This window comes from Branchiostoma belcheri, unplaced genomic scaffold (assembly GCF_001625305.1).
Source record: "Branchiostoma belcheri isolate BF01 breed outbred unplaced genomic scaffold, Haploidv18h27 scaffold7, whole genome shotgun sequence".
NCBI classification, from domain to species: Eukaryota; Metazoa; Chordata; class Leptocardii; order Amphioxiformes; family Branchiostomatidae; genus Branchiostoma; species Branchiostoma belcheri.
Genome location: NW_017804353.1, coordinates 4,051,885 through 4,073,640, shown reverse-complemented (window position 1 = coordinate 4,073,640; position 21,756 = coordinate 4,051,885). Strand labels below are relative to the sequence as shown.

At 42.5% G+C, this 21,756-nt stretch overlaps 2 protein-coding genes and 1 pseudogene across 2 annotated transcripts in view; 2 read left to right on the top strand and 1 right to left on the bottom strand.

Moving 5' to 3' along the window:
* The first annotated feature begins 5,702 nt into the window (after window positions 1-5,702).
* On the top strand, window positions 5,703-13,587 carry LOC109484384 (annotated as a pseudogene).
* Window positions 13,588-15,200: 1,613 nt separating this feature from the next.
* LOC109484650 (dipeptidyl peptidase 2-like) lies at window positions 15,201-21,574 on the top strand. Its single transcript, XM_019787996.1, has 11 exons — window positions 15,201-15,430; window positions 15,763-15,902; window positions 17,087-17,259; window positions 17,686-17,821; window positions 18,115-18,202; window positions 18,599-18,765; window positions 18,972-19,032; window positions 19,331-19,452; window positions 19,778-19,934; window positions 20,344-20,479; window positions 20,906-21,574. The coding sequence occupies exons 1-11, from the start codon at window positions 15,244-15,246 to the stop codon at window positions 21,024-21,026; spliced, it is 1,488 nt and encodes a 495-aa protein (XP_019643555.1). The 5' UTR covers window positions 15,201-15,243; the 3' UTR covers window positions 21,027-21,574.
* LOC109484382 (pancreatic triacylglycerol lipase-like) overlaps window positions 21,409-21,756 on the bottom strand; it is a 4,949-nt gene continuing 4,601 nt past the window's right edge. The window contains exon 9 of the mRNA XM_019787632.1: window positions 21,409-21,481. Coding sequence (XP_019643191.1) covers window positions 21,409-21,481 — 73 coding nt within the window. The remainder of the gene's footprint in view (window positions 21,482-21,756) is intronic.

Genomic DNA, 21,756 nt, shown 5'->3' with positions numbered 1-21,756 from the left:
TAGTGCTTAAAAATTGTGCCAGCCTTTTTTATGAATATTGATGACGTTCCTGAGTGGTGACAAAAAGGCCCGTAGACAGAAATCACAGCACAGAAGCGACGTTGTATAGCAGTCATACCACACACATCCATTTCTTCGCTCTATTCTAAGACGACATGCCTTCAAGTCGAGTACCACGCTTAGTCTTGGTCCTCATTGTAGTCGTCACACATGGGAAGAGTGGGGCACCTATGCCAGACAGGACGACTTCTGACGAATCAAACTGTGCAGGCAGCGGTAGTACCTGTGTACAGTCGTGCATGGCTGTCTGCAACGTGTCAACCGAGAGGGACCTGCGAAGCCTTGGTCATGTCCTTCCCTCGGGGCTTCTGGCATTGGCGCTTGCACCTTACGCATTGAATGGGACATCAGGTGAGTGAAATTTACTCGTTCCTTTGTAATTAGTCCTGTAATTTCAAATATTCCGCTTCACACAATTTGACCAAAGACAAACAATTGGGAAACTTTGGCATTGTTAGTATAGGTGTACATGTGCAAATGTTCTTGCGCAGAAGTTCGAACAGCATTTCTAGTGTTGAGCTGGAAAACCCCATTGCAATTGCGTTTTCCGACTGTTAATGTTATGACGTATTTTACGTCTCACAATAGTAGGTCCTTTAGAGGAATGACTTGCCATGTCCTTTCTTGCCATTATCAGTTAATGACCATATTTCTGATACGCGATTTCAGGACTTCGACAAATACATTTCACTAACATACAACATTTACAAATCGGACCCGGACTGCTACGCACAATGAACAAGAACGATTTTGAGAACTTTTCTGGTCTTCAAGTGCTCCAGATTAAGGAAACGTTTCTCTCAGTTATAGAAGAGCGTTCTTTCTGCTGCTTAACGAGTTTAACTGAGTTGGCTCTGAGTTCCAACCTAATATCCGTGATCAGGCCAAACGCGTTTGCGACACTACCTCGTCTGCAGACACTGAACCTCGCTCATAACAGATTGTCGGTACTTCGTCGAGATTATTTTACGGGCTTGGAAAAACTACGTTTTTTAAACCTGAGCAGCAATGAGATATGTAGCCTGAAAAATGGCGTGTTTCAGAACCTTCCATCTATTCAGCATTTGAATATTGATCACAATAGGATACAGACAATAACAGGTGGGAACAGCCTTTGGCCTAAATCCCTAATAACCCTGTCTTTAAAACACAACGGTATACTTGTGTTCGATCCCCTTAGCCTTCGTAATCTCACTAAACTCCGATCGGTTGACTTGAGTTATAATCGCCTCTCAGCTCTTGGTATGTCTTGGCATCTGCCATATTTCAGTGGGAAGAACGAAGCTATGCTTCGATTTACGGGCAATCCCTTCCGTTGTACGTGCTCTAACGATTGGCTTAGACGACACGGGTTTCGTATTTTGCCACTCACAGATCTGTCCGTAGATCTAGTCTGCAACTATCCATCTAAATATGCCGGAAAACCTCTTTCCCTTGTTCCACCAAACGTTTTCACTTGTACAGCTCCGGTTGTTCAGGTAAATCAAAATCATGGCGGCCTGTCCTACAAATGCGAGGCATTCTGGGAAGACCAGCCACAGATCACGTGGGTCCTTCCAAACGGGGACAACTTACGGCTTTCTAACAGGGAACTGTACATGACTACAGGCGTTATCGGACAAACGTTTGGTCAGATGAATATTACTCAGAAAACATCTTTCAAACCAGAGGGCTGGGACATTGAGGGTAATAAAACAGAGATCACCTCTTATGATTCTTGTGGACCATTCGTTGGTAAAACAATGAGTGTTCTTAAGACAGACATTGAGACGATACAAGACCTCCAAGGTGGTATACTTCAATGTACCATCACATCGCCCTCTGGACACTCTTCAGCAAAGATAGTTGTGGCAAATGTAACATTGTTTCCGGATGGAACGACAGCACTTCCATCCGCGACTTCAACAAAAGTAGACGAAAAGACACTTCAAACACTGACTACAGAATTGGTGAAAATGTCTACACATGAAGACATCATTATCTTAAATGGCGATAGAACTGAAAGCTACAGAACATTTAGCAATACTCAGAGGATAATAGGTCTAACAGTCAGTGTACTAGTCACGATGATACTAGCAGCTGTCACATCTATCTGCAAAAAATTCGACAGTGAACGCAGGCTTCAGAACCTTCCTCTAGATCCGGGTACCCAAGTGGCCACTTCAAACGCTGTGAGTGACAGTCCCTGCAATGACTCAGGCGAACCCCACGAGTACGCAGAGATCAGTGACGAGGACAACGATGACACCATAAGTCCGTACGGTGAGGCAAAAAGGCAATGTTCTGTATCAGCTTCAAAGGCAAAATACAAGAGAAAGTAGGATTCACCTGACCAAATCGTTGACTTACCCGCTGAGAGACCAATACAACGCAATAATGCGTACAACGTCACGGTGAATACTAATACTAACGTGGCCACCTACAACCAGTAAAGGACCTATCTACTGTAGGCAAAATATATTGGTCGTCGTTCAGGGCAATAAGCATGGCAAACTAAAAAAAAAGCTCCTAACACTATAAAAGCATCAATCATCCCAACTGCTTGCCTTTTTTTAAACAAAAACCGGGTCCGTGACATGGCTAATATCGTACCGGAATGAGAAGCTTGCGTGCAATATAATCTCGAGATTGCCTCCAGAAGATTAGTTTCGGGTAATTAAAGGGCCAGTCGCCATCTTATGAATATGGAGGCGTCTTGTAGTATAATTGAAGGAGTCATACCGCAGAAGGCAGGCAGTTCATGTAGACACACTTCACACGTGCACATGCGAAGGCGTATCGAAATGGCTTTACATCACGTTCCAGGCTCTACTCTAGCTTTCGCTATCATTGTATTCGCGAGCTTTGGTAAGGGTGGAGCATCTTCGGACGGCTCGACGGGTTCAGCAGAGCCAAAGTGTGCAGTCATCGGCAGTGGTGACTATTCGAGCGCAGGCATCAAGAATACCGGTACATCGTACGCAGTCTGCGATGTGTCCGCTAATACTGACTTGCAAACCCTGGGCCAGATTCTTCCCTCAGGTCTGTTCACTTTGGTGCTCAGGCCCTACGCCCTTAATGAGATATCAGGTAGGTAAACACGTTTGGTTTATTGTCAAAATAATATAGCATAGATTAAAGCGTGCCCGAAACTGTAAAAGTTTACCAAAACAACTGGGCAAGAACACCACAGATGGTGTATATGTGACCAAAATTACAGACAAAACTTATGACAAAAAAGATTCTGAAAGAAGCTCATTGAACAGGTAACTAACCTCCAAGCAAATTCCACTGTAAACTTCGGACTAGAATATGGACATTTTGTAAAATATTGCGCTACAAAATTTGACTGCACATTATTATTCATCCATTCACAACCACAAGAAAGCGTAGCTCTGTTTACCAGTAAATATCGCATTTTGTTTTTTCAGTAGTGTTGTTTAAAATTATGTCCAGTGGTCCACCCAATACACTCAGAACTCAACCAGAAAGCTCTGACCTGCAGTTGGGTTGGTATCATCGCGTTTTCGAAATCTAGGTCATCTTGGTAACCATGTGCGATCATGTCTTTTTCAGGTCTTCGAAGGTTAGATCTTACCGCGCTGCAAAATTTGTACATCGGACCTGGAAAGTTAGCCGTAATAAACAACAACAATTTTGAGACCATCTCCAACCTTCAAATGCTTCAAATTAGGGAAACGTTACTAGCAGTCATAGAGGAACGTTCCTTCTGCTGCTTAAAAAAATTGAAACATTTACTTCTAAACTCCAACCAAATAGCCGTGATCAGGCCAAACGCGTTTGACACACTTCCTAGTCTGCGGACACTGAACCTAGCTCATAACAGATTATCGGTACTTCGTCGAGATTACTTTACGGGAATGGAAAAACTACTTTTATTAAATTTGAGCAGCAATGAGATATGTAACCTGAAATATGGCGTGTTTCAGAACCTCCAATCTTTGAATGATTTGAATGTTGATCACAACAGGATACAGACAATAGAAGGAGAGAGCAGCCTTTGGCCGATATCCCTTATAAACCTGTCTTTAAAACACAACGGTATACTTGTGTTCGATCCCGAAAGCCTTCGTAATCTCACAAAACTCCGATCGGTTGACTTGAGGTATAATGGCCTCACAGCTATTGGTATGTCTTGGACCAAAATATTTCCAGGTCTGAGTGGAAGAAACAAAGGTAGGCTTCGATTTACGGGCAATCCCGTCCGTTGTACGTGCTCTAACGACTGGCTTAGACGACTTGGGTTTCGTATTTTGTCATTTTCGGATATGTCCGTAGATCTAGTCTGCAGCTATCCATCTAAATTTGCCGGAAAGTCTTTCTTCTATGTTTCACCAGCCATTTTCACTTGTGCAGCACCGGTTGTTCAGGTAAATCAAAATCATGCTGGCCTTTCCTACAAATGCGAGGCCTTCTGGGAAGACCAGCCACAAATCACGTGGGTCCTTCCAAACGGGGACAACTTACTGCTTTCTAACAGGGAACTTTACATGACTACAGGCGTTATCGAACAAACGTTTGGTCAGATAAATGTTACTCAGCAAACATCTTTTAGACCAGAAGGTTGGAATATTGAGGGTAATAAAACAGACATCACCTCTTGTGATTCTTGTGGACCATTCGTTGGAAAAACAACGAGTGTTCTTAAGATGGATATCAAGACGATACATGACCTCCAAGGTGGCATTCTTCAATGTACCATCACATCGCCCTCCGGACACTCTTCAGCAAAGATAGTTGTGGCAAATGTAACATTGTTCCCGGATGGAACGACAGCACTTCCATCCGCGACTTCAACAAAAGTAGACGAAAAGACACTTCAAACACTGACTACAGAATTGGTGAAAGTGTCTACACATGAAGACATCATTATCTTAAACGGCGATAGAACTGACAGCTACAGAACATTTAGCAATACTCAGAGGATAATAGGTCTAACAGTCAGTGTACTAGTCACTATGATACTAGCAGCTGTCACATCTATCTGCAAAAAATTCGACAGTGAACGTAGGCTTCAAGACCTTCCTCTAGATCCGGGTACCCAAGTGGCCACTTCAACCGCTGTGAGTGACAGTCCCTGCAATAGCTCAGGCGAACCCCACGAGTACGCAGAGATCAGTGACGAGGACAATGATGACATCATAGGCCCGTACGGTGAGGCAAGAGGCAATGTTCTGTACCAGCCTCAAAGACAAAATCAAGAGAAAGTGGATTCACTCGACCAAAGTGTTGATTTTCCTGCTGAGAGAACAATACAACGTAATGATGCTTACAACGTCACGGTGAATACCAATACTAACGTGGCCACCTACAATCAGTAGTAAAGGCGCTACCTGTATACTAATATTGGCAAATAGTTTCGTCGTTGTTCACAGCAATAAAGCATGCAACATGGCAAATTAAAATTCAAGAGACATTCAGCATCTAATGAATATAAATGGCGTCTCTCATGGATGACAGAGGCCACATGTAGATAAGGATTCATACCGCAGAAGGCATATAGTCTACGTAGGTGTACCATTCGCGTGAACATACGAAGGCGTATCGAAATGGCTTTACCTCAGGGTCCAGTCTCTACTCTAGTTTTCGCTATCATTATATTCGCGAGCTTTTGCCAGAGTGGAGCATCTTCGGGCGGCGCGATGGGTTCAGCAGAGCCAAAGTGTGCAGTCACCGGCGGTGGTGACAGGTCGAACACAGGCAGCAAGAATTCTGGTTCGTTCGCAGTCTGCAACGTGACCGCCAGTACTGACTTGCACACCCTGGACCAGATTCTTCCCTCCAAGCTTGTCTCATTGGTGCTCAGGCCCTACGCCCTGAATGAGATATCTGGTAGGTTGACACGTTTGTTCCATTGTTAAAACATAGATTAGGTCTCCCCCTAAACACTCAGATATTACAAAAAAACTGTGCAAGAACACCATAGATTGTGACCAAAATTACAGACAAAACGGTATGACAAAACATTCTGAAAGAAACTCGTTGACCAGGTGACCAATGAAATTGCGCTGTATACTTTAGACTATGGGTATATGTACTAGAGTGTGGAGATTTGGTAAAACATTGAGCTACATAATTTGACTGCACATCATTATTCATTCATTCAGAAACACAAGTAACCTGTGTCGGAAAAAGCTGTGGCTCTGTTAACCAGTAAATATCGCATTCTTTAATAATAGATGTCATAGGTATAGGTCCCCTTGGTAAACATGGGCTATTATGTCTTTTTCAGGAATTCGAAAGTTAGATCTTACCGCGCTGCAAATTTTGCACATTGGACGTGGAAAGTTAGACGAAATAAACAGCAACAATTTTCAGAACATTCCCAACCTTCTAATGCTTCAAATTAGGGAAACATTACTAGCAGTTCTAGAAGAACGATCCTTTTGCTGCTTAACAAGTTTAACTCATTTGATTCTGAGTTCCAACCAAATATCCGTGATCAGGCCAAACGCGTTTGCGACACTTCCTAGTTTGCGGACGCTGAACCTCGCTCATAACAGACTGTCAGTACTCCGTCGCGATTATTTTACGGGCTTGGAAAATCTACGTTTGTTAAAGCTGAGCAGCAATGAGATATGTAACCTGGAACATGGCGTGTTTCAGAACCTCATATCTTTAAGGGGTTTGAATATTGATCACAACAAGATACAGATAATAGAAGGAGAGAGCAGCCTTTGGCCGATATCCCTTATAAACCTGTCTTTAAAACACAACGGTATACTTGTGTTCGATCCCCTTAGCCTTCGTAATCTCACAAAACTCCGATCGGTTGACTTGAGTTATAATAGCCTCACAACTATTGGCATGTCTTGGACCAAAATATTTCCTGGTCTGAGTGGGAAGACAAACGCTATGCTTCGATTTACGGGCAATCCCTTCCGTTGTACGTGCTCTAACGACTGGCTTAGACGACTTGGGTTTCGTATTTTGCCATTCAAATATCTGTCCATAGATGTAGTCTGCAGCTATCCACCTAAAGTTGCCGGACAATCTCTCTTCCATGTTCCACCACACATTTTCACCTGTCCAGCTCCGGTCATTAAAGTAAGTCGCAATCATGGCGGTCTGTCCTACAAATGTGAGGTATTCTGGGAAGACCAGCCACAGATGACGTGGGTCCTTCCAAACGGGGACAACTTACGGCTTTCTAACAGGGAACTTTACATGACTACAGCCGTTATCGGACAAACGTTTGGCCAGATAAATATTACTCAGCAAACGTCTTTCAGACCAGAGGGCTGGGATATTGAGGGTAATCAAACAGAGATCACCTCTTGTGACCATTGTGGACCATTCGTTGGAAAAACAATGAGTGTTCTTAAGATGGATATTAAGACGACACAAGACCTCCAAGGTGGTGTCCTTCAATGTACCATCACATCGCCCTCCGGAAACTCTTCAGCAAAGATAGTTGTGGCAAATGTAACATTGTTCCCGGATGGAACGACAGCACTTCCATCCGCGTCTTCAACAAAAGTAGACAAAAGGACACTTCAAACACTGACTACTACAGAATTGGTGAAAGTGTCTACACATGAAGACATCATTATCTTAAACGGCGATAAAACAGACAGCTACAGAACATTTAGCAATACTCAGAGGATAATAGGTCTGACAGTCAGTGTATTAGTCACTATGCTACTAGCAGCTATTGCATCGATCTACAAGCACTTCGACAGTGAACGAAGGCGTCTTGATCCGAGTAACCAAGTGGCCACGTCAAACGTTGTGAGTGGCAGTCCACCATACGACAACACTCAGTACAATGACTCAGGCGAACCCCACGAGTACGCAGAAATCAGTGACGAGGACAATGATGACACCATAAGCCCGTACGGTGAGGCAAAAGGCAATGTTCTGTATCAGCTTCAAAGTCAAAATCAAGAGAAAGTGGATTCACCGGACCAAAACGTTGACTTACCCGCTGAGAGACCAATACAACGCAATAATGCGTACAACGTCACGGTGAATACCAATACTAACGTGGCCACATACAGCCAGTAAAGGACCTATCTACTGTAGGCAAAATAGATTGGTCGTCGTTCAGGGCAATAAACATGGCAAACTAAAAAAAGCACCTAACACTATAAAAGCATCAATCATCCCAACTGCTTGCCTTTTTTAAACAAACAGCGGGTCCGTGACATGGCTAATATCGTACCGGAATGAGAAGCTTGCGTGTAGTATAATCTCGAGATTGCCTCCAGAAGATTAGTTTCGGGTAATTAAAGGGCCAGTCGCCATCTTATGAATATGGAGGCGTCTTGTAGTATAATTGAAGGAGTCATACCGCAGAAGGCAGGCAGTTCATGTAGACACACTTCACACGTGCACATGCGAAGGCGTATCGAAATGGCTTTACATCACGTTCCAGGCTCTACTCTAGCTTTCGCTATCATTGTATTCGCGAGCTTTGGTAAGGGTGGAGCATCTTCGGACGGCTCGACGGGTTCAGCAGAGCCAAAGTGTGCAGTCATCGGCAGTGGTGACTATTCGAACACAGGCATCAAGAATACTGGTACATCGTACGCAGTCTGCGATGTGTCCGCTAATACTGACTTGCAAACCCTGGGCCAGATTCTTCCTTCGGGTCTGTTCACTTTGGTGCTCAGGCCTTACGCCCTTAATGAGATATCAGGTAGGTGAACACGTTTGGTTTATTGTCAAAATAATCTAGCATAGAAACTGCCATATTTTACCAAAACAACTGTGCAAGAACACCACAGATGGTGTATATGTGACCAAAATTAGAGACAAAACGTATGACAAAAAAGATTCTGAAAGAAGCTCATTGACCAGGTAACTAACATCCAAGCAAATTCCACTGTAAACTTTGGGCTAGAGTATGGTCTTCTGTACAATATTAAGCTGCAACATTTAACTGCAAATTATTATTTATTTAGTCACAACCACAAGAAAGCGTAGCTCTGTTTACCAGTAAATATCGCATTTCTTTTTTCACTAGTGTTGTTTAAAATGATGTCCAGAGGTCCACCCAATACACTCAGAACTCAACCAGAAAGCTCTGACCTGCAGTTGGGTTGGTATAATCGCGTTTTCAAAATCTACGTCCTCTTGGTAATCATGGGCGATCATGTCTTTTTCAGGTCTTCGAAGGTTAGATCTTACCGCGCTGCAAAATTTGTACATCGGACCGGGAAAGTTAGCCGTAATAAACAACAACAATTTTGAGACCATTTCCAACCTTCAAATGCTTCAAATTAGGGAAACGTTACTAGCAGTCATAGAGGAACGTTCCTTCTGCTGCTTAAAAAATTGAAACATTTACTTCTAAACTCCAACCAAATATCTGTGATCAGGCCAAACGCGTTTGACACACTTCCTAGTCTGCGGACACTGAACCTCGCTTATAACAGATTATCGGTACTTCGTCGCGATTACTTTACGGGAATGGAAAACTACTTTTATTAAATTTGAGCAGCAATGAGATATGTAACCTGAAATATGGCGTGTTTCAGAACCTCCAATCTTTGAATGATTTGAATGTTGATCACAACAGGATACAGACAATAGAAGGAGAGAGCAGCCTTTGGCCGATATCCCTTATAAACCTGTCTTTAAAACACAACGGTATACTTGTGTTCGATCCCGAAAGCCTTCGTAATCTCACAAAACTCCGATCGGTTGACTTGAGTTATAATGGCCTCACAGCTATTGGTATGTCTTGGACCAAAATATTTCCAGGTCTCAGTGGAAGAAACAAAGGTAGGCTTCGATTTACGGGCAATCCCGTCCGTTGTACGTGCTCTAACGACTGGCTTAGACGACTTGGGTTTCGTATTTTGTCATTTTCGGATATGTCCGTAGATCTAGTCTGCAGCTATCCACCTAAATTTGCCGGAAAGTCTTTCTTCTATGTTTCACCAGCCATTTTCACTTGTGCAGCACCGGTTGTTCAGGTAAATCAAAATCATGCCGGCCTTTCCTACAAATGTGAGGCTTTATGGGAAGACCAGCCACAGATCACGTGGGTCCTTCCAAACGGGGACAACTTACAGCTTTCTAACAGGGAATTGTACATGACTACAGCCGTTATCAGACAAACGTTTGGTCAGATAAATATTACTCAACAAACATCTTTCAAACCAGAGGGCTGGAATATTGAGGGTAATCAAACAGAGATCACCTCTTGTGACCATTGTGGACCATTCGTTGGAAAAACAATGAGTGTTCTTAAGATGGATATTAAGACGACACAAGACCTCCAAGGTGGTGTCCTTCAATGTACCATCACATCGCCCTCCGGAAACTCTTCAGCAAATATAGTTGTGGCAAACGTAACATTGTTCCCGGATGGAACGACAGCACTTCCATCCGCTGTCGTTCCATCCGCGACTTCAACAAAAGTAGACGAAAAGACACTTCAAACACTTACGACAGAATTTGTGAAAGTGTCTACACATGAAGACATCATTATCTTAAACGGCGATAAAACAGACAGCTACAGAACATTTAGCAATACTCAGAGGATAATAGGTCTGACAGTCAGTGTACTAGTCACTATGATACTAGCAGCTGTCACATCTATCTGCAAAAAATTCGACAGTGAACGCAGGCTTCAGAACCTTCCTCTAGATCCGGGTACCCAAGTGGCCACTTCAACCGCTGTGAGTGACAGTCCCTGCAATAACTCAGGTGAACCTCACGAGTACGCAGAGATAAATGACGAGGGCAACGATGACACCATAAGCCCTTACGGTGAGGCAAAAGGCAATGTTCTGTACCAGTGCCGACGACAAAATCAAGAGGAGGTGGATTCACCCGACCAAAGTGTTGATTTTCCTGCTGAGCGACCAATACAAAGTAATAATGCATACAACGTCACAGTGAACACCAAAAGTAACGTGGCCACCTACAATCAGTAGTAAAGGCGCTACCTGTATACTAATATTGGCAAATAGATCGGTCGTTGTTCACAGCAATAAAGCAACATGGGAAATTAAAATTCAAGAGACATTCAGCATCTAATGAATATAAATGGCGTCTCTCATGGATGACAGAGGCCATATGTAGATAAGGATTCATTCCGCAGGTGTACCATTCGCGTGAACATACGAAGGCGTATCGAAATGGCTTTACATCAGGGTCCAGTGTCTACTCTAGTTTTCGCTATCATTGTATTGGTGGGCTTTTGTCAGAGTGGAGCATCTTCGCACGGCGCGACGGGTTCAGCAGAGCCAAAGTGTGCAGTCATCGTCGGTGGTGACAGGTCGACAACAGGCAGCAAGAATTCTGGTTCGTACGCAGTCTGCAACGTGACCGCCAGTACTGACTTGCAAACCCTGGACCAGATTCTTCCCTCGAATCTTGTCTCATTGGTGCTCAGACCCTACGCCCTGAATGAGATATCTGGTAGGTGGACACGTTTGTTCCATTGTTAAAACATAAATTAGGTCTCCCCCTAAACACTCAGATGTTACAAAAAAAACTGTGCAAGAATACCACAGATTGTGACCAAAATTACAGACAAAACGGTATGACAAAACATTCTGAAAGAAATTCGTTGACCAGGTGACCAATCAAATTGCGCTGTATACGTTAGACTATGGTTATATGTACTAGAGTGTGGAGATTGAGCTACGTAATTTGACTGCACATCATTATTAATTCATTCAGAAACACAAATAAGCTGTGTCGGAAAAAACTGTGGCTCTGTTTACCAGTAAATATTGCATTCTTTATAGATGTCATAGGTATAGGTCCCCTTGGTAAACATGGGCTATTATGTCTTTTTCAGGAATTCGAAAGTTAGATCTTACCGCGCTGCAAATTTTGCACATTGGAACTGGAAAGTTTGACGAAATAAACAGCAACAATTTTGAGAACATTTCCAACCTTCAAATGCTTCAAATTAGGGAAACTTTACTAGCAGTTCTGGAGGAACGTTCCTTCTGCTGCTTAACAAGTTTAACTCATTTGATTCTGAGTTCCAACCAAATAGCCGTGATCAGGCCAAACGCGTTTGCGACACTTCCTCGTCTGCGGACACTGAACCTCGCTCATAACAGATTGTCGGTACTTCGTCGAGATTATTTTACGGGCTTGGAAAACCTACGTTTGTTAAAGCTGAGCAGCAATGAGATATGTAGCCTGAAACGTGGCGTGTTTCAGAACCTCATATCTTTAAGGGGTTTGAATGTTGATCACAACAAGATACAGACAATAGAAGGAGAGAGCAGCCTTTGGCCTATATCCCTTATAAACCTGTCTTTAAAACACAACGGTATATTTGTGTTCGATCCCCTTAGCCTTCGTAATCTCACAAAACTCCGATCGTTTGACTTGAGTTATAATGGCCTCACAGCTATTGGTATGTCTTGGACCAAAATATTTCAAGGTCTGAGTGGGAAGACGAACGCTATGCTTCGATTTGCAGGCAATCCCTTCCGTTGTACATGCTCTAACGACTGGCTTAGACGACTTGGGTTTCGTATTTTGCCATTCAAAGATCTGTCCGTAGATGTAGTCTGCAACTATCCACCTAAAGTTGCCGGACAATCTCTCTTCCATGTTCCACCACACATTTTCACTTGTCCATCTCCGGTCATTAAAGTAAGTCGCAATCATGGCGGTCTGTCCTACAAATGTGAGGCATTCTGGGAAGACCAGCCACAGATGACGTGGGTCCTTCCAAACGGGGACAACTTACGGCTTTCTAACAGGGAACTGTACATGACTACAGCCGTTATCAGACAAACGTTTGGCCAGATAAATATTACTCAACAAACATTTTTTAAACCAGAGGGCTGGAATATTGCGGATAATCAAACAGAGATAACCTCTTGTGATCACTGTGGACCATTCGTTGGCAAAACAATGAGTGTTCTTAAGATGGGCTTTAAGACGATACAAGACCTCCAAGGTGGTATCCTTCAATGTACCATCACATCGCCCTCCGGAAACTCTTTAGCAAAGATAGTTGAGGCAAATGTAACATTGTTCTCAGATGAAACGACGAGTCTGCCATTCGCGACTTCATTTTCAACAAAAGTTGACAACACACTTCAAACACTTACGACAGAATTTGTGAAAGTGTCTACACATGAAGACATCATTATCTTAAACGGCGATAGAACTGACAGCTACAGAACATTTAGCAATACTCAGAGGATAATAGGTCTGACAGTCAGTGTATTAGTCACTATGATACTAGCAGCTATCACATCTATCTACAAGCACTTCGACAGTGAACGAAGGCGTCTTGATCCGAGTAACCAAGTGGCCACTTCAAACGATGTGAGTGACAGTCCACCAGACGACAACAGTCCGTACAATGACTCAGGTGAACCCCACGAGTACGCAGAGATCAGTGACGAGGACAATGATGACACCATAAGTCCGTACGGTGAGGCAAGGGCGAATGTTCTGTACCAGTCTCAGGGAGAGGAAGTGGATTCACCGGACCAAAACGTTGATTTTGCTGTACAGACACAAAGTCAAAATAGTGATGCGTACAGAGCAATTGTGGATACTAGAACTAACGTTGCCACATACAGCCAGTAAAAGGGCTACCTGATGATTATCAGTCGCTCACAAGCGATGCTCATATAGTTGCCATATAGAAGATTCTTGTACCCGTTCGCTATTCTGTAAATATTCTGTATATTCTGTGTATTTATTGATAACCACATGCACACAACGTTAGACAGGATTACATCCAACTATCCACACTACCTAAATGTACGTTTTATTGATGTACTAGCACAGCAGCGGAATTTTATATAGTGAAGATTACAAAGTTTCTTCAAAACTTGAGAGAGATTATGGTAGCTTTAAATTTTGCAATCTTTGACTACTTAAAGAAAACATTGAGAAAAGGCGATGTCAACCGGAAACTAGCACGTGCTGTTGCCTTGGCGTACACAGGCCAGCTCTTCTGCCACAGCAACATGCTCGCAAGGAAATTTCACCACAGACACTCATGAGTATGTAGTATACTACCCTAGATACATTATTCATGTAATATGCATGTCATGGCACGTGTACTGAGTACGTGCCGTGACACATATTACCTGAATAATGTATCTAGGGTAGTACTTTAATTTACGTCTGGCCGGTATAGCCACAGACAATCATGAAAAATGATGAAAAGTGACCATAGTTCTTCATAGTGTCAAATGCTCTAAAGTTAGGTGTTTTCACTCAATAGCGATATTAACTTTTCCATGCTGTTGTCACTGTTTTAAAATTATAGAAAACTGTATTTGTACACCTTAACGAGGCGACACCATTCGCCAATCAACCATTGTAAAAATATCAAGATGTTATCATGAAATTTCATTTGTGTTAGTAGTAGCCATAGTAAAATGTTGAACTTAATTCCAACACAAGATTACACAGAGATCAAATTTTTCAACGACCACTGTCTCCTTCATCAGGATAATTAATGACCAATTAATCTTATTAATGAAGGCGACAGTGGTCGTTGAAAATTTAATCTCTGTGTAATCCTTGTGTTGGAATAAAGTTCAACATTTTGCTATATTAAGCTTGTCACCATTCTGACAAAAAGTTCTTGTCATCAAGAACGTTGCATAAGCAGCTGGTCACCATTGTTAGAAGTTCATTTATGTCATACTTGTAACAGCTACGTGTGGTTATGAAATATTGACGTGTTATGTGTGTTTATGGTATACGTATCGTGATATATATATAGCAATAATAAATATGTGAAAACATATAATAGTTTGGTCTATCTAAAGCTACTTGGCTTTACATAGTATGTAGGCATATATCAGATACGAACTTGGATCATACGTATTTCCAATGGAATTACATGAACTGCACTTTACCGCTCCCCGCCAGAGGGCTCCTAATCAGATGCCAGCTCCAGTACTCCCATCAGTAACCTATGGCCTATATCTCTCACCTTACACACACCAGCTACTAATTTCTTTACTTTGCAAATAACTGAGCTTTCATGCAATCATACATCACCTGGATCTGCAAAGAAGGATTTTTTGTCTACCATATATATGCATTAATAGAATCCTTTCCTTTAAAGTTTGAATTACATGGGAACGTAGATTGACAAGAAGTTAAAGACCACTTAACCCTAGCTGGTCAATGATCAACTATTTCTAGAACAGTGACCTCACATATTCAGCAACTTCCGCTCACGTCTGAGTGCCCACCGGAAAAACAACATCATATGACAAGATGGCTGCCCGAGTGATCCTGTATGTTTTGTTTGTCGTCGCCCTTATAACTGTTGTTTGTTGTTCGTCTGCAACACTGAAACCTGCTGACACCCCTTACAAGGTTCAATACGTTGAACAGTACGTAGATAACTTCAACTTTGTCAGTTATGGACAACGGACGTACAAGCAGAGGGTTCTAGTTTCCGGTAAGTCGCAACCGTCGTTAATCTATTTCACGAGAGTTGTTAACTTGTAAAAGGACGCAACATATATCGCAACGTATACATACAACTGCAAGAAAATGAGCTCTTTGAGTCACCACAAAAGTTTAATTCCGCGCATTGATTGGTGCAACTTAATCAAATAAAATTTGTGGGAGTGGGATCTTGATTTCATGCATTTCCTCAGGATCCCATTTAAACTGTACACAGCAAACTTAAGGTATACACGTACTATGATCAACATTATATGAACATTTTTCTGCTTCCTAAGTCGCCAGTGTAACCCCAATTGTGCCATATCACATGTCATACTTTAGATACTTATTGGGAGAAGAGCAAAGGTCCGATATTCTTCTACACCGGAAATGAGGGGCCCATCACGGCATTCTGGGAAGCCAGCGGGTTCGTCAAGGAACTGGCCGCGAAATTCAAGGCTCTGTTGGTCTTCGCGGAACATGTAAGTATGGTTTCATTGTAATTTTCTCATCACAGCTCTTTACGTAAATGGTTTATATTCTGTTGCACTTCAATATAGAGTCGAAGCGGCGCATGGGACATTGTATACCTTGGTATTCGCAGGTTCTTTCTTTTCTTTAATTTTGTGTTGTGAAATAAAATAATACAACTAGAAAGGCCAATATTTGCTTTGGAGCAAATATAGCGATGGGTTCACCACATTTTACCACATGGCAGGGAAAGAATGAGAAACACAAGGGAAAACAATGCTTTACATTGATATAACTATAGTATGAAGTAACATACAACTAAGACTACAACAGTTGGATAGCTATTCCCTACATTATTGGTTAGGATTGCATAATGCAAACTGTTGATTTTCAAGATAAAAAGAAGCGTTCATAGCCCGCATTCCAATGCTGGAGCAGGAAAGCTTAAAATACCTACCAAAACACTTGAATACAGACATACTGTCAGTATGGCATGGCTCTGTGCAGGTGTAAATGAAGTTAAGCCAGTTAAATCCCAACAGCCAATCAGCAAGGAGAATAGAGGAAAGCTGCATGCCTATTGGTTGATGCCTTGCATGCCATTGTGATGACTCATGTCCAAATGTGGTAAACACTGCACACTTACACAGTAATACATTAGCTATTACACAGCCAAAAAACTCAAATAAAACCATTCTAAAAGCCTGTATCACAATAATTTAAAAAACGCCTAGGGGTATTTGCCCACTGTACCTCCATACCAAATTTCAGGACCTTAGGCCCTAAAATGAAGAAGCTGAATCCATTTAAAGATATGGCAGGAGGAGAAGGAGAAGAAGAAACATCAGAAAAAGCAATATGGTTTCACCACACCACTTCGTGGTGTGGTGAACCCATAAATATTAAATGGGTAGCAAAGAATAACAAAATTGTGTACAGGTTGCCAGATCACCTGTTTGCAGATACAAATGCAAATGCATAAGCACCTACAACACGACGCTTCATTCATTCATTCATTCATTCATCCCATTAACGTACATACGGTGTTCGTTTTGGTATTTGTGAAGTGAACTCTAATTCAATTTTTACCGCGTCGAAGTGAGTCACCTTTGGGTCCTAAACTATAGAAATCCACATAGGGCGAAAACTATGTTCTACTTCCTTAACGGACCTTACCTCCTGCAAACATCCACAGCGTTATTACGGCGAGTCTCTGCCGTTCGGTAACCGTTCCTTTACCGGTGAGAATATCGGACTGCTGAGTGTGGAGCAGGCCATGGCGGACTACGCACGGCTCATGACGGGCATGCGCACACAGCTCGGCTGCGAGTCCCCGGATGTGTGTCCCATCATCACTTTCGGCGGCAGGTGAGAGATTCTTCTCACTTTAGAGGGATCCAAGAATCCCGAAAACTATATAGCTTTGATCTAAAATGTAGTAGTAATTCAAAAACATCATGCTAATTCATAGTTTGGATTGTAGCTGTTTGCGCACACAATTGCAGAACGTTGAAAGGTTTAAATGCTTACTTTCATGTGTTCTTGGTAGTTACATGTTTTAAGTTAAAACTTTTGTTCAACACAAAGGTAACTGTTCTCACATAGAGCTCTCGACCACTCACACTCCAGACAAGCCACCACGTGACTAGCCTCACTGGGTCAACCAACTGATGAAGACCAGAGTGACTAGTCGAAAGCTCTAGGTGATAACATTTACCTTTGTGTTGGAAGAAAAGTCTTAACTTTAACCAAAGCTATGTTGTCATCATCATACCATCTACCATGTCTCCTTAGTTATGGAGGGATGCTGAGTGCCTACATGAGGTTTAAGTACCCAAACCTGGTGACCGGAGCTCTGGCTGCCAGCGCGCCCATCTACCTCGTAGCTGGTCTTACAGAGGAGCATCAGTTCTTTCAGGATGTCACGGAGGTAACTTTCATCAGCTTCGAGACTTGATACTATCTGTTAGGCACATAGATATAGATATGTTAGGTTTTATTCGACATTAGGTCTTATTCAACACACTTATTTTATTGTTTTTACTCTCTTTATGTAGTTTGCCATACAATGTACCATGTGCATTTGTCGTGCAATAAAGTTCTTTCTTTCTTTCTTTATATCCAAAGGATGCAAGTTCCATATGTTAGCGTCTATGTTAAAGTCCACTTTTATACATTTTGTCTTCTATGATATTAATACCTGTCTTGTCGATCTCTCCGCAGGATTTTAGAAAGAGTGACGCCCACTGTCCACTGAAGGTCCAGTCTGCTTTTGTCCAGATGGACGAATTAGCTGCTGAGGGTCAGCAAGGTATACAACAAATATCTTAGTTTGTAACAACGTTTTAATAATTAACGTTTTAATAATTAACGTTTTAATAATTAACAGAATACTCATGTTTTAACATGAAAAATAGAGTATTCTGTTAATTATTTCTTTTCTCAGTGTATCAGCGGTACCCTTGACCGATCATTGTTATCACATATGCATGTAGGTGGGTGAATGTTCTACGTAAATCGTCGTATACATGTAACTGACATAGATAGCCTGGGTATACCGGTACCATCCGGATTTTGGCTCCGCAACGCTTCACATTTTTTCGAGCGTTGCGGAGCCAAAATCCAGATGGTACCCAGGGTAATACGTGGAACTAGCGAATTTATGTTCCCTAATTGTCAATTCCTGTGTGATTACGTTAATGACCAGGTCTGAAGGAGATCTCGGACCGGTTCCGACTGTGCTCCCCGCTGACAGACAGACAGGACCTGTCCCATCTGTACGGCTGGGTGCGGAACTCCTTCACTACCCTCGCCATGCTGGACTACCCCTACCGTACAGCGTTCGAGGCCAAGCTACCGGCCAATCCTGTCAACGTAAGGTTTCCGACTGTTTTCTGTCTGCCAGTTCCTTACACCGTCCTGGGAAGTTAACCGACATAAATGGCATAATAGTATGTTCTAATTGAAGGTTTTATACTTTTCTTAGACTGTAAAGTAATGACTGAAAGGGTATGACCCCGCTAGTCGACCTACTACTGCTGCTTCTACTTGACTGTAATTTCTGTTCTTCCTACTATTAGGTGGCCTGTGGTTTGATTCTAAACAGCAGTGATCTACTGAAGGGACTGTCACAGGCAGCAGGTAGGATAACAAGAGAGAATACAATACGTTTTAGATAGATTTATCACACATACATGTGTATAGTATTGCCGATTTCAGATTTCGGCTACCAGCCGCTTTAATTTGTGGCACAAATAGGTTATTTATATTTCTGTATAGCAAACTATGATGGTTGAAGCTAGTGAACAAAGATTACATAAAAAATATATAACAATATCACAGAATCTGACTTCAAACAACTTTTACAATTGATAGACAGCTTGGCGATTTTCGCCCTGCAAAATTGCTCATGCCTTTTATGTCGAACTCCATACTGCAGGATTGGTCTATAACGGGACAGATGGAACACTTGAGTGTTTCGACATCTTTCAGGAGTTCATAGCGTGTGCAGACCCTACAGGGTGTGGTCTGGGGGATGACTCAACTGCATGGGACTATCAGGTGAGAGGACATCTCATGTTCATCCTCTGTTAGTCACACCAACAACAGATTCTGAACGTTGTGTCGACAGTCACATTTGTCGCACCATCGTCGTAAGATCGCAATCTTGGAATAGTCGCGTGCATATATCGTACAGAATTCAGCTGTCTGTCTTAGACCCTTGTCGGAGGTTGACTCTGTCATATCCCCGAGCCGTACCGATCCGAAAAAGTAATCTCTTGGCTTGGCCTTTGGAGATTACCGAAAAAGTACAAGGAGTACAAAACGGACGGCACCCAGGCTAGCAAACATAGAGAGTTAACCAGCAGGTCGTGTCTCCTCTCAGGCATGTACGGAAGTGACTCTACTTGAGAGCACCAACAACGTGACGGACATGTTCCCTCCGCACAACTACACGGCGGAGGCCCGGGCGGAGTACTGCCGGGACACCTTCGGCGTCACGCCCCGGCCCGACTGGATGGGCATACAGTTCTGGGGCAAAAGTAAGACCACTAGATCTCCTACTGAAGTTGTGTCTATAGATTGTACATTCATAGCCTGACTGAATCGTGGTCCAGACTGCCGACCCAACGGTCATTAATATTATGAACTTTCCCTAAGGTTGCACTGCAATAGATAAACCAAATCAGTAGAGTGTAGATGACACATTGCCGATGGCATGCTGTGCTTAGCAATTGTGCATCATCAATTGGGCTTCTCAGGGGGGTTCACATATCTTCACAACGTACCACACAACCACCGCGAATTTTGCTTCAACCCCATTAAGGACCTCCCATGCTGGACTAAAATACTAATGCACTACCACATGTATCTCACAGTTGATTTCTACATTCTATGTATAAATCACATCAATACATCACAAGTTCTAAGTCATATATTTTTTGTTTCCAGATATTTTGTCGTCGAGTAACATCATCTTCTCCAACGGTGACCTGGACCCCTGGCGGAGGGGCGGGGTTCTGACTAACCTGTCGTCTTCTCTCGTCGCTATAACTATAGAGGGAGGAGCACATCACCTGGATCTCAGGTCAGAACATAATAATAGTACCTTTTGTGTTGTGAATAAGGTGTTTTGTGCTTATTTTTATTGACAGTGTTAACATATGACATGTAGGATACTATGTTTGGGTGGGAGAAAGCCCTAGCAAAACAGTTTCTTTTCGATGTGAAGACAAAGACGCCATTTCAATGTGAAGTCAAAGAAATGTCAGTTCTACTCCATGCAAGTGGTTTGCAACATATTGATTCTTGAATTGCAATAATTTCTATGCAAATTTCTAACAAAAATCACTGGTTCCACTGAGTAGAAAGGAACGCACACACATGAGGTACATGTACGAATAGTGGCCTGTCCTTGGTGCTGATTTTCTTTCTACTACGAAACAACATTTCCCGTAACTGTCGCAAATTTAAATGCACAGGATCGGTTTTAATTTTTCTGTCGTTCTTGTAGGGGTACGAACCCTGCAGACCCAGCCTCGGTCACCCAGGCGAGGCAACAAGAAGAGGCTCTGATTGGCCAGTGGATCAGCCAGGCCACCAATCAGGTTTGGGAAGGGCCTACCACGAAATAACGGCGAGATCAGGACGGAACATGCTGGACTTTACCATAATGAGAGTTATGTACAATACCAACAAGAAGTTATATTTTAAGTTGGCCTTTTTCCTTACAGAGGAGTACTGCTCACTAACTTTGCGAAACAAACTTGGAGATAAAATAATACAGCTTCGTACTTATAGTGCCCTAACGTGGCTTAATGACAACCTCTTGTGTATTGATCTACCCGTTACAGTCTAGGGCTACCATACCTTCAACACAGTAAAATAAGATAAAATACAAATTTCCTGTGTATTATCCGAAATCTATAGTGTTTTCAAGAATATCAAACCTCTGTTGAAGAAGATAATACTATGAACCATTTGTACCTTGCACCATGTATTTCGTTCTCTGTGTTTTCAGCAGTCCCCTATGTGGATAGTGTGAGCCTGGTTCGCTGCCAGCGGTCTGCCATAGGCACAGAACACGTCCCTGTAACGTTTAGACAACATACAGTTACAACATTTTAAACCATGCTTCAAACATTGTAATCAGAAATTAGAGATTTTAGCCTTCAGGAAAGTATTATGGGTTTTCGTGACCTTCAAGTTCACCTCATTTCCTGTGTCTGACCTTTTGTCCTGTCATTCTGCCTGCCAATCTTCCCCATCCACGTGCTATCTCGACAAACATCCCCGCAGTATAGCAACCCAAAATAATACTTCCGTACCCGACTATAATCATCCTCTGATGGTGAAAGTCTCAGA